At 43.1% G+C, this 12345-nt stretch overlaps 1 protein-coding gene across 2 annotated transcripts in view; it reads right to left on the bottom strand.

Moving 5' to 3' along the window:
• Window positions 1-786: 786 nt before the first annotated feature.
• GSR (glutathione-disulfide reductase) overlaps window positions 787-12345 on the bottom strand; it is a 42831-nt gene continuing 31272 nt past the window's right edge. The window contains exons 9-13 of one of the 2 annotated variants that reach the window (XM_021713511.1): window positions 7891-8002; window positions 6451-6582; window positions 5415-5548; window positions 1608-1772; window positions 787-798 (exon numbers count right to left, since the gene is read on the bottom strand). In XM_021713511.1, the coding sequence (XP_021569186.1) occupies window positions 1623-1772; window positions 5415-5548; window positions 6451-6582; window positions 7891-8002 (528 nt within the window). In that variant the 3' untranslated portion in view covers window positions 787-798; window positions 1608-1622. Of the gene's footprint in view, window positions 799-1277; window positions 1773-5414; window positions 5549-6450; window positions 6583-7890; window positions 8003-12345 lie in introns of those variants that run through there. The other variant, XM_008060306.2, reaches the window with a different exon arrangement.

The following is a 12345-nucleotide window of genomic DNA, read 5'->3' as shown; positions in this document are numbered from 1 at the left end:
AGCCACCGAGCCCAGTCGGTTTTATTTTTTATTGTAGAGATGAGGTCTTGCCAAGTTGCCCAGGCTGTTCTCAAACCCATGGGCTCATATCCTCACCATGGCCTCCCAAGGTGCTGGGATTACGAGCTTGCGCCACCACACCCGGCCTGGTCTTTATTTTTAAATGAGAACTCCCTTTTCTCTCCCATAAATATTGGTATCTGATTCTCCAATGTAAATATACTTAGAAAATAAACTGGTACCAAGTAAGTTCATAATAACACATTTTATAAGAAGAAAAGACTGTGATTTTATTTTCAATATTTTGGAAGTTTTCAGGAAAAAAAGACAAGAACACATACAAATATTGAAATTATTCAATGAAATATAAATACTTAGCAGAGAAAGAGACTTTTAGCGTATTAGAATCCACCTTCTTTTGAAAGCAGGAATCTCTTCAAAAATGTCCCTTACGTATGTAGCCTCCTCAAATCTTTCACAAGTTTGATGCACTTCATCTCATAAAAATATAAACCATTTTAACCATTTAAAACAAAAGAATAAGGCCGGGTGCGGTGGCTCATGCCTATAATCCCAGCACTTTGGGAAGCTGAAGTGAGAGGATTACCAGAGCCCGCAGGTTTGAAGCCAGCCTGGGCAACTTGGCGAGACCTCATCTCTACAATAAATCAAGAAAAATTAGCTGGGCGTGACGCACATGCCTGTGGTTCCAGTTACTTGGAAGGCCGAGGTAGAAGGATCGCCTGGGCCCAGCAGGTCAAGGCTGCGGTGGCTGTGAGTGTGCCACTGCCCTCCAGCCTGGGTGACAAGAGTTAGACTCCAACTCCAAAAAAATAAAAATAAAACAAAAGACTAAAATAAGGGAGTCAAATCTCTCCTGTTACATGCTTTTAGAGAAAGGTCACATCCTTGAAGCAGTTTTGTAATATGTAAAACACAGTACTGGCTTCAAAAAATATATCAAGATTCTGTACACTAGCATTGTTTAAATGTGAAGAGCTGCCATCACCTACCTCTATAAAAAAATCAGCAAGCTGCGCCAGATACTCATGCCTGTAATCTCAGCAGCTTGGGAGGTGCAGGTGAGAGGACTGGTTCGAAACCAGCCTAGGCAACTTGGCGAGAACTAGTCTCTACAATAAACCAAAAAATGAGCTGGGCGTGATGGCGCATGCCTGTGGTCCCAGTTACTTGGGAGGCTGAAGTGGAAGGACTGCTTGAGTCTCGCAGGTCATGGATGCAGTGCCCATGATAAAAAAATAAATACATCAGCAAGCTATACTCATTCAAGTACATTTATTTAATTGTACTTCACATAGTTTTATATTTGGCTTGAGGCTAAAACAGGAAAAAAAAAAACAAAACTAGCACAGAGCAGTTAATTAAAAAATGTAAAAATATTAATTATTGTGAGATATGATCAAGTAAAAATCGATCCTGGATAACACAATAAAATTCTGATCACATAAACAAGTTTCTATTATGTACTAAAAGTTTCCACTATCAGAAGATCCTGATTAAAATAAAGAAATACGTAAGACTGGAACCGTAACTAAATGTAATCATTTGGCTCATTTTAGAAGGCCTATGGTCCAGCTGCCAGCCACACTAATCTCTGGGTCTCAGCGGAGTGTGACCAGTTCTTCTGAGGAGGTAGGGTGAATGGCGACCGTGTTGTTGAAGTCAGCCTTCGTGGCTCCCATTTTCACTGCAACAGCAAAACCCTGCAGCATTTCATCACACCCAATTCCCTGCATGTGGATCCCAACCACCTGGGAAAAGAGACAAACATCTTAAAAATAAAAAAAAAACTTTGTAAAGGTTTACAGTCATGAGAGATAGATGACATTTATAAACTGCTAAAAAACTCACAACATGGCTCATGCCTGCAATTCCAGCACTTTGGGAGGCTGAAGCAGGAGGACTGCTTGAGCCCAGGAATTCAAGACCCTCCTAGACAACATAATGAGACCTCATCTCTATTAAAAAAAAAAAGTTAGCTGGGCTTGGTGGTGCGCAACTGTAGTCCCAACTACTCTGGAGGCTGAGGCAGAAGGATCACTTGAGCCCAGGAGTCTGAGGATGCAGTGAGCCGTGAGCATGCCACTGCACTCCAGCCTGGGCAACAGAGTGAGACCTGACTCAAAAAACAAATAAACAAATCTCACAACATTTCTAATTCCAATTCAGCATAAGATAGCCTACACAGCCCTGCCTCAATTTCCCCTCCAGGCCTCTAGAGTCCATCACATCCAGCTCTTCCCGGGGCTCTCACTCTGAACTTTCAGGCTTTCCTTCTGTCCTGAGGACCCTCCATTCTCCCACTTATGCACAAGATGTCCTTGTGTCTAGACAATCTTTCCTCCCCTTTTAAAAATTAAAGCTCATTCATTATTCAAACAGCTACACAGTTGTGCCTCCCTGACCAAGATAAATGATCTACCATGTGATCTCTCAGTACCAATATTTCTCCCTCATGGTACTATCAGAGATGTAATGTCATATTTTGGATGAGGGCTAGAAAAATTTTTTTTGAGTTAGAGTTTCATTCTGTCACCCAGGCTGGAGTGTAGTGGCATGCTCACGGCACCCACAGCCTTTATCTGCTGGGCTCAGGCAGTCCTTCTATCTCAGCCAAGTAGCTGAAACTACAGGCATGGGCCACCACACCCAGTTAATTTTATGATTTATTGCAGAGACAAGGTCTCGCCAAGTTGCCCAGGCTGGTCTTGAACCCGCGGGCCCAGGACTAGAAAATCAGTCCCTCTTTCCCAGCCGACTTTAATCTCTGGATGGAAGGGACCCTTCCTATGTGCTCCCCCCTCCTCACAGTTGAGCACAAAGATGGACACTTAGGAGATGCTCAGTCCATACCTGCTATTTGGCTACATTGTTTCAAATCACATTCTCCAGTGAGGTTTCTCAATATATTTCAGAATTACTGATTAGTGTTTACCTTCAAGCAAATACTTTCAGGGGAACTATTCCATTGAAAAGGTTAGGGAATAAAAAATGTAGCCACAAAGATCATTTGTTTATAAACAAATCAAGAATATATTTAACACTACTGATCACATTCTTAAAAATGGTTATCATAGATTTTGTTATTTGTTTTTTGCAACAGATTTTTTAAAAGTATATCTCAATTTAAGACTGGGCATGGTGGCTCACACGTGTAATCCCAGTACTTTGGGGGGCTGAGGTGGCAGGATTGCTCGAGCACAGGAGTTCAAGATCAGGCACATACCTGTAGTCCCAGCTACGCAAGAGGCTGAGGTGGAAGGGTCACCTGAGCCCAGGAGATTGAGGCTGCAGTAAGCCGTGATGGTGACACTGCACTCCAACTTGAGCAAGAGTGAGATCCCAACTCAACAAAAAAGAATAACCGACTGGCCTCAGTGGTCAGCCTGTAATCCCAGCACTTTGGGAGGCCGAGAGGAGTGGATTGCCTGAGCCCATGGGCTCCAGACCAGCCTGGGCAACTTGGCGAGACCTCATCTATACGATAAATCAAAAATTAGCCGGGTGTGGTAGCACACATGCCTGTAGTTCTGGCTACTTGGAAGGCTGAGGCGGACAGATCACCAAAGCCCAGCAGGTTGACAACTGGGGTGGGTGTGAGTGTGCCACTGCACTCCAGCCTGGGTGACAGAGTGACACTCCAACTCAGAAAAAAAAGAAAAACCACAGCCAGGTTTTTAGATATTGTGACCCTAACTGAACTTATAAAGGGGCTCTGGTGATGACAAGAACTTTCTATTATCCCTTCCTATGGCTCAGCTCTTACTCTTTGGAAGACTGTCAGGAAATGTTTATCAAATGACTGAATGATAACCAGTATGAAGAAATAACTGATAGGAAGATATAAGTAGGACCTTGATGACTCAATATCCAGAAATCTTAGGCTACTGAGGAACATTCAGAGCCAAGAAGCAGCAAGCTTGGTTTTGCTGCCAACCCAGTTCCTCTCTGTTCTGATTTTCTGCTATGTCAGCCTCAGGTGAATTTGATAACGAGGGACTACATCTTGTAGTTTTTAGCATACAGGGCCACTGAATCAGATGCAGACTACACTCTTTTTGATAACAGATGTTGAAAACCACACCTAAATCTTTTTGTTGTTGTTGTTGGAGTCTCACTCTGTCACCCAAGCTGGAGTGCTGTGGCATACTCACAGTCACTCCAGAGCTGACCTGCTGGGCTCTGGTGATCCTTCCGCCTCAGGCTTCCAAGTAGCTGGAACTATAGACGCGAGCTACCATGCCCAGCTAACTTTTGATTTATTGTAGAGACGAGGTCTCGCCAAGTTGCCCAGACTGGTCTCGAACCTGCAGGCTCAGGCAATCTACTCGCCTTGGCCTCCCAAAGTGCTGAGATTACTGGCTGAGCCACAGAATTCAGCCCTAAATCTTCAATTAAGCCACTGTTCCTCACAGAGTCTTGGTCCCAAGCAATATGGCTAAATTCCACTTAAATACTAAATTCAATGAGTAGAAACCACCCAGTAGACTAACCTCATATCAAAGCTAAATCTATTTTTTAAAATTACAAAACAAAACCCATTCAGATGCAAATAAAAACCACCCTGAGATGCCATTTCATACCAACTGGGATGGCTGTAACAAAAAAGACAAGATAGTAACAAGTGCTGACAAGGGTAAGGAGGAAACAAAACCCTCATATGTTGCTGTAAAGAACAAAAAATGGCACAGCCACCAAAAACAGTTTCCTCAAAAAGTTAAATGAGAAATAAATTATTTCAGGAAACTTATTTTTATTTTTAATTATTTTTTGAGATGGAGTCTCACTCTGCTCCCAGACTGGAGTGCAGTGGCATGCTCACGGCCACCGCAGCCTCGACCTGCAGGGCTCAGGTAACCCTTCCGTCTCAGCCTTCCAAGTAGCACTACAAGTGCGTGCTACTACTCCCGGCTAATTTTTTTTTTTTTTTGGATTTATCGTAGAGACAAGTTCTCGTCAAGTTGCCCGGGTGGGTCTCGAACCCGAGGGCTCAGGCAATCCACTCACCTCAGCTTCCCAAAGTGCTGGGATTACAGGCTGAGCACAGAGACCAGCAGTAAACTTTTTTGAATAGACTTTCTCTTCCTCACTAATCTATTATGTTCTATTTAAATTAATCTGCCATTAAACTCTTAACACCAGTATTTCTGAGTTCCCTCTTTAGGCTTTTTGGTCAATGGTCAAGGCTTTTGGCAATTTTCAATCTTTTCTCCTTATTTCTTAAAAGGAAGAGAATCTTCTTTTTAAATAAAATATTATGAGAAAGATAACAGTAGGACTGCCCAATTGAATCAGAAGGTATAACTTGATGTCCTTCCTCTCCACCACACTGAAATACTGCTATTTCTGTCAGATCTGCACAGCACTCTTTAGCTTGCTGGATTTTTCCATACCTTTTCCTCTTTGTTGGCACAGACCATTTTCATCACACATTTTGTTTTCCTCCTGGTAACTGCATGATACATTGGGGTAAAGGTGGTTGAATAGGTCTTCACATTTTCTTTCCCATATTTAGAAATGGCCTCATCTATATGAATGTAAAAAGAAGCAACTGTTAAAAAGCTTAACAATTACACAGAGCCATCGACGCCAGACATGGCCAGAAGTACATAAGGCGAATCAAATCATGAAGAAATAGCAAACAATACCAATATGAGGCATTCTACAAAACAGAAGTCGATGTCATTCAAGGCAAAAGAAAGCCTAGGGAATTTTGTCCCTGGATTAAAGGAAGCCACAGCAGTATGAAACCAAATGCGTTACATCCTGAACTGAATGCTGCACTTGGGGAAAAAAATGTCAAAAAGTGACATTTTTTTTTAGATAATTGGCAAAAGTACATAAGGTCTAAAGCTTATATAATATTGTACAACATAAATTATCTCATTTTGAAAAATGTTCTGTGTTTATGGAAGGGAATAGCCTCGTTCTTAGGAAATATATACTGAGGAGTGTGTGTGTGTGTGTGTGTGTGTGTGTGTGCGCATACGCATATACAATGAGAAAACAATAAAGCAAGATTGCTAAGGGTACACAGAAGTCCTGTCAAAATATTTTAAAATCAGTGTTTATTTTATGGTTCATTTTAACACTGCAGAATTGTTCTACTAAAGATGGTTTCCTAATCTTTATCCATCAAAGAGTTGCTGGCAAGATTAAATTTGATTTAAATGTACAACTTTTCTTTAAGTGTAAAATTAGTTCAAATTCAAAACTAAAAAAGGGGTCAAAGAGATAAAGTGGTATGAGAGAAAGGCAATGTACTCTCAAAGTTTTAGTAGCCGGGAGGAGATTAGAACTACAAGAGACTAACCAAAAAGGAGTGTAATTTGGGGTTGAGAATAAGTCAGCAAACAGAGACCTAGTTTAAAGTTGGGGGCCAGAGAGAAGAAAACTGTAAATGATCCTTTTTTTAAAAAAAATACCAACCTTCTGTGAGTCCCACTGTCCCAATAGGAGGGTGGCTGAAGACCACAGTTGGGATATTGTCATAATCTAATTTGGAATCTTCTTTGCATTCAAAAAGTCGATGGGCAAGTTTTCGGCCAGCAGCTATTGCAACTATAAAGATATTTTAAAATTAGTGTTTATGTTATGGTTCATTTTAATACTGCAGAATTGTTCTACTAGGCCAGTTGTGGTGGCTCAAGCCTAGCCTGGGCAACATGGTGAGAACTCATCTCTACAATAAAAATCAAAAAATTAGCTGGGCTTGGTAGAGTGCTCCTGTAGTTCCAGCTACTTGGAAGATTGAGGGAGCAGGATCACCAGAGCCCAGCAGGTTGAAGCTGCAGTGGCCAAAAGCCACAGAGGGTCAACGCTGGGGTGGCGGTGGGTGTGACACTGCACTCCAGCCTGGGCGAGAGAGTGAAACTCTGACTCAAAAAAAAGAATTGTTCTACTAAAGATGATTTCCTCATCTTTATCCATTAATGAGTTACTGGCAAGATTAAGTTAGATTAATAGCATACACATATTTCATATTTAATTTTCTAATGTACATATATTTTTAAAAGAGAACTTTCTTTTATTCCGAGTCTCACTCTGTGGCCCAGGCTGGGGTGCAGTGGCCTGCTCATGGCCACAGCAGCCTTGACCTGCTGGGCTCAGGTGATCCATCCGCCTCAGCCTTCCAAGTAACTAGAACCACAGGCAGATGCCACCCATCACACCTGGCTAATATTTGATTTATTGTAGAGACGAGGTCTCACCAAGTTGCCCAGGCTGGTCTCAAACCCCTGGGCTTGGGCAATCCTCTCACCTCTGCCTCCCAAAGTGCAGGAATTACAGGTGTGAGCCACCACGCCTGGCCAAAGAGAACTTTTTAGAGGAGTTAAAAAGCTTTGGCTGTGTGACTGGGGTAGGTTTCCCTGAGATAAGACCCCAGGACATTTCAAAAACGCTAGTGAGGTCCCATAGGGGTACAGATTGTAAAGGGTTAAATGGAGTGACATCATTAGAATACAGGTGGGACAAGGCCAGTTGACATGACATGGTACTCAATAGCTCAAGATGAGGGCTGAGATATGGGATGGGGGAGAAAGAGGGTCAATCTTGGTTAAATTACTTCTTCCAAAGTCACTTCCTTCCATTCTGAGCCTAACTTAAAGAGTTCTTCAAAGGGTGACCATATCGTCTCTATGAAAATTTGTCTTCACTAAGCATTTTAAGTCTTTTAAGGAAATAAATAAATATTATTCAAAAATATCAGGTATCCAGAACATCTATTTCAATACAGTTTTACCATTTTGATGACATAAAGACATTTGTCATTTTAACAACTGTGCTTAAGTGGGTTTGACTATGACAAGTTGGGTGGCTTTATGTAATGCACAGGGCGTCCCTCACCAAGAAAGGAAGAGATGTTACCTGGAGTAAGAAGAGCTTTTCCACACACATCCCCAACTGCATAGATGCCTTTTACATTGGTATTCTGGAACTCATCTACTATGATGTGGCCTTTGTCATCAGTTTGAATCCCCTAAAATTACAAAGAGACATCATGTAATTCCTTGACCCATCTACTAAAAATGACAGATCCAACCTCTGGATGTCCCTCATTTCACACTGGAACCTCAGCCCAAATCTCCAAGAAACCTCAAGAGTCAATACAACAAGACTTTTTAGCTGGGTGTGGTGGCGTGCATCTGCAGTTCCAGTTACTTGGAAGGCTGAGGTGGAAGGATCGTTTAAGCCCAGCAGGTTGAGGCTGCGGTGGCTGTAGTATGCCACTGCACTCCAGCCTGAGAGAAAAGAGTGAGACTCCAACTTAAAAAAAAAAAAAAAGACTTTTACTTGGCAAATTTCATGTTTTTTGCTTAATGTAAAAAGTAATACATTATCTACTTTTGAGGTGTTTTTTTTTTTGAGTTGGAGTTTCACTCTGTTGCCCAGGTTGGAGTGCAGTGGCACGTTTATGGCCACCATAGCCTTGACCTGTTGGGCTCAGGCGATCCTTCAGCCTCAGCCTTTTAAGTAGCTTGACCACAGTCAAGTGCCACCATGCCCAGCTGATTTTTTGATTTATTGTAGAGATGAGGTCTAGCCATGTTGCTCAGGCTGGTCTTGAACCCCCTGAGCTCAGGGAATCTTTTGCCTCTGCCTCCCAAAGTGCTGGGATTAAAGGTATGAGCCACTGTGCCCAGCTTGAGGTGTTTTACCTTGTTTCCTTTCCTTTTTGTTTTTTTGTGTGTGACAGAAAGCAGGATTTATTGAGAGAACAAAAAAGCTCCCACAGCAGGAGGGGACCCGAAGGGGTTGCCACTTGAGGTGTTTTAAAAGAATTGCTTTTTGAGTCAGGGTCTCACTCTGTTGCCCAGGTTGGAATACAGTGGCATAACAATCAAAGCTCACCCCAGCTTTGACCTACTGGGCTCAGGCGATCCTCAGCCTCCTAAGTAGTTGGGGACTACAAGCGTGCACCATCATGCCTGGTTACTTTTTGATTTTTTTGTAGAGACAGGGTCTCATTATGTTGCCCAGGTTGGTCTTGAAATCCTGGGCTCGAGCAATCCTCCCACCTTGGCCTCCCAAAGTGTTGGGTTTTTAGGCATGAGCTACTGCACCTGGCTAGGATTTGACATTTCAGTGTACAACTAAACTGTCCAGGTAAACATGAAGAAGAATCGTGCAACTATCAGATGTGCTGTGTGCTAACCCTGTGGAGTCTTTTCAACTGCTTCTGTTGAACGCAGTACTTCTGAAGCATGTTGTCTTAACCATGGGAGAGGTAGAGGAACAGCCTAAAGTAACCAAAAGCACATTTCTATGAGGCTTAGCGTTTTATCTTTAAAAATCCAAACAACTAGCCGGGTTCGGTGGCTCGGCCTGTAATCCCAGCACTTTGGGAGACTGAGGTGAGTGGACTGTCTGAGCCTGCGGGTTCGAGACCCACCTGGGCAACTTGGCGAGACCTCATCTCTACAATAAATCAAAAATTAGCCAGGCATGGTAGCACACACCTGTAGTTCCAGCTACTTGGAAGGCTGAGGCGGAAGGATCACCGGAGCCCAGCAGGTTGAGACTGCAGTGGGCGGAAGCGGCCACTGCACCCCAGTCTGGGTGACAGAGTGAGACTCCAACTCAAAACAAACAAACAAAACAAAACAAAACAAAATCCAAGCAACTTTTGCATTCTACTCTAAAACATACTGACATTTCTTTTAGCCAAATTTCTTTCCTATATTGAGTCAAATTTTTGCTTTAAGATGTGGGCGCAGTATGTTAAACTTGTAATCCCAGCACTTTGGGAGGCGGAGGTGAGAAGACTGGCTGAGTGCAGAGGCTAGCATGGGTAACTCGACGAGACCTCATCTCTACAATAAATCAAAACACTAGCCAAGCATGGTGGTAAGGGCCTGTAGTCCCAATTACTTGGCTGGCTGAGATGGAAGGTTGGTCTGAGCCCCAAAAGGCAAGGCTACAAGTGTGTCACTGCACTCCAGCCTGGGTGACAGAGTCTAACTCTGACTCAAAAAGAAAAAAAAAAAGATGTGTTGTGCTTTTCTTGTAGCTCTGCAGGGCCTACGTACATATACTCCAGTGTAAGAAGAAGAAATATAACAGAAGTAGGTAGCGTAAAGGTTAAGAGTACAGCTCTTGGTGCCAGATAGACCAAGGCTCAAATTCCAGCTGTCTGGCCCACCGCAGTGACTCATGCCTGTAATCCCAGCACTTTGGGAGGCAGGAGCAAGAGGACTGCCTAAGCCCAGGGGTTGAGACTAGCCTGGGCAACTAGGTGAGACCTCATCTCTACAATAAATCAAAAAAATAATTAGCCAGGTGTGGTGGCGTGTGCCTGTAGTTCCAGCTACTTGGAAGGCTGAAGTGGAAGGATCACCTGAGCCCAGCAGGTCAAGGCTGCGGTGGCCATGAGTGTCCCACTGCACTCCAGTCTGGGTGACAGTGAGGCTTTGACTCAAAAAAAAAAAAAAAATCCAGCTGTGACTTACTATTCATGAGGCCCTGTATAACCACCTATTTATCAACAAATATTTGAGCTTCTATTACAAATTAGGTCTTAACCTAGTCAAGTAAATATAATGGTGAGACAGACATATCCTCCCTGCCCCATAGAGTTTACAGCCTAGTGAGTTACCTATTTTCTTTGTGATACTGGCTTCCTCATCTTTAACTGTCAAAGAGTTGCTGGCAAGATTAAGTTATTAGTAATGTGTTGACAAGATCTAACCCGTAATAACCATTCAATTTGCGTTATAGAAAGATATCTTCACATTGAATGAAACTGAACTTTTTTTTCTTGTCTCATTCTTTTTTTTCTTTTTCAGTTGGAGTCTCACTCCATCGCCCAGGCTGAAGTGTAGTGGCATGCTCATGGTCGCCCCAGCGTCAACCTGCTGCGCTACAGTGATCCTCCTGCCTCAGCCCTCCAAGTAGCCAGAACTACAGGTGCGTGCTACCATGCCTGGCTAGTTTTTTTTTTGAGTTGGAGTCTCACTCTGTCACCCAGAGTAGAGTGCAGTGGCCGCTCCCGGTTACCACAGCCTCGACCTGCTGGGCTCCGGCGATCCTTCCGCCTCAGCCTTCCAAGTAGCTGGAACAACAGGCGCACGCTACCATGTCAGGCTAATATTTTGATTTATTGTAGAGATGAGATCTCACCAAGTTGCCCAGGCGGGTCTCGAACCCGCGGGCTCAGGCAATCCACTCACCTCAGCCTCCCAAGGCGTGGGATTACAGGCTGAGGCACCGAGCCCGGCTTAGTTTTTTTTTTTTTAATTGTAGAGACAAGGTCTCACTATGTTGCCGAGATGGTTCTTGAACACAAGGATTCAGGCAGTTCCTTCACCTCGGCCTCCCAAAGTGTTGGGATTACAGGCTTGAGCCATTGCGCCCAGCTTGGCCTCATCCTTTAAAATTCAGCACATACAGTTGAAAACTGAACCTACCAATGCCTATATTCACACAATGGCAAAATACCTCCTGAAAGGTGAAAAGTTGGAAGGTTAGTTTTACTAATAAGAAAATAACTCGTTTTGCTAATTTCATTGAACAGTAAGATTAAAAACAAGCAAAACATCTCCCTGGATATTTTATACTTCAAGACGTTGAAAAAGAACCTTTTACAGAAACAAAAAAGGAATCCACATCACAACAGAAATTAATACTAGAACATAAATCAAAATGTGATGTACTGCTCAATGGCTCCATCAGATATATAAACCTCAAACATAAAATATTTTATTATATGCAATATGCAATATTACAACAGCTTATCAGAAAAGTCATCATAATCATCACCAACAATAGCAGGTTAACTTTGTGTTCAAACTACAAGTCAGCATCTAAGCTAATGACTTTGCACACACTTTCTCATTTACTCTTCTCTTATAACCCAATGAGGCAAGGACTATTTTATTCTCATTGTGAATATGAAGCAATTAAAACTTGGAGAAATTAAGCTACTCGCTCAAGGTCATACAACTGGCAAGTAATAGAACTACAGTTCAAACATAGGTCAAACTCTGGGAATCATGCCCCAAGCCACTATACTAGACTTTACTTGGAAGTAAAGTCTAGTATAGTAAAGTACCTGCTGCCAGGTAAGGTGGCTTATGTCTGTAATCCCAGTACTTTGGGAGGCCAAGGTGAGGGGACTGCCTGAGACCACGGGTTCAAGACCAGCCTGGGCAACTTGGTGAGACCTCATCTCTACAATAAATCAACAAATTAGCCAGGCATAGTGGCGCACACCTGTAGTTCCAGCTACTTGGAAGGCTGAGGTGGAAGGATTGCCGGAGGCCAGCAGGTCGAGGCTGCAGTGGCCATGAGCATGCCACTGCCCTCCAGCCTGGGCGACAAAGT

This window comes from Carlito syrichta, unplaced genomic scaffold, assembly GCF_000164805.1.
Source record: "Carlito syrichta isolate Samal-C Ts95f unplaced genomic scaffold, Tarsius_syrichta-2.0.1 Scaffold304591, whole genome shotgun sequence".
In the NCBI taxonomy this organism is placed as follows: Eukaryota; Metazoa; Chordata; class Mammalia; order Primates; family Tarsiidae; genus Carlito; species Carlito syrichta.
The sequence above is the reverse complement of the archived record's forward strand: the minus strand, read 5'-3'. Positions and strand labels throughout refer to the sequence as shown.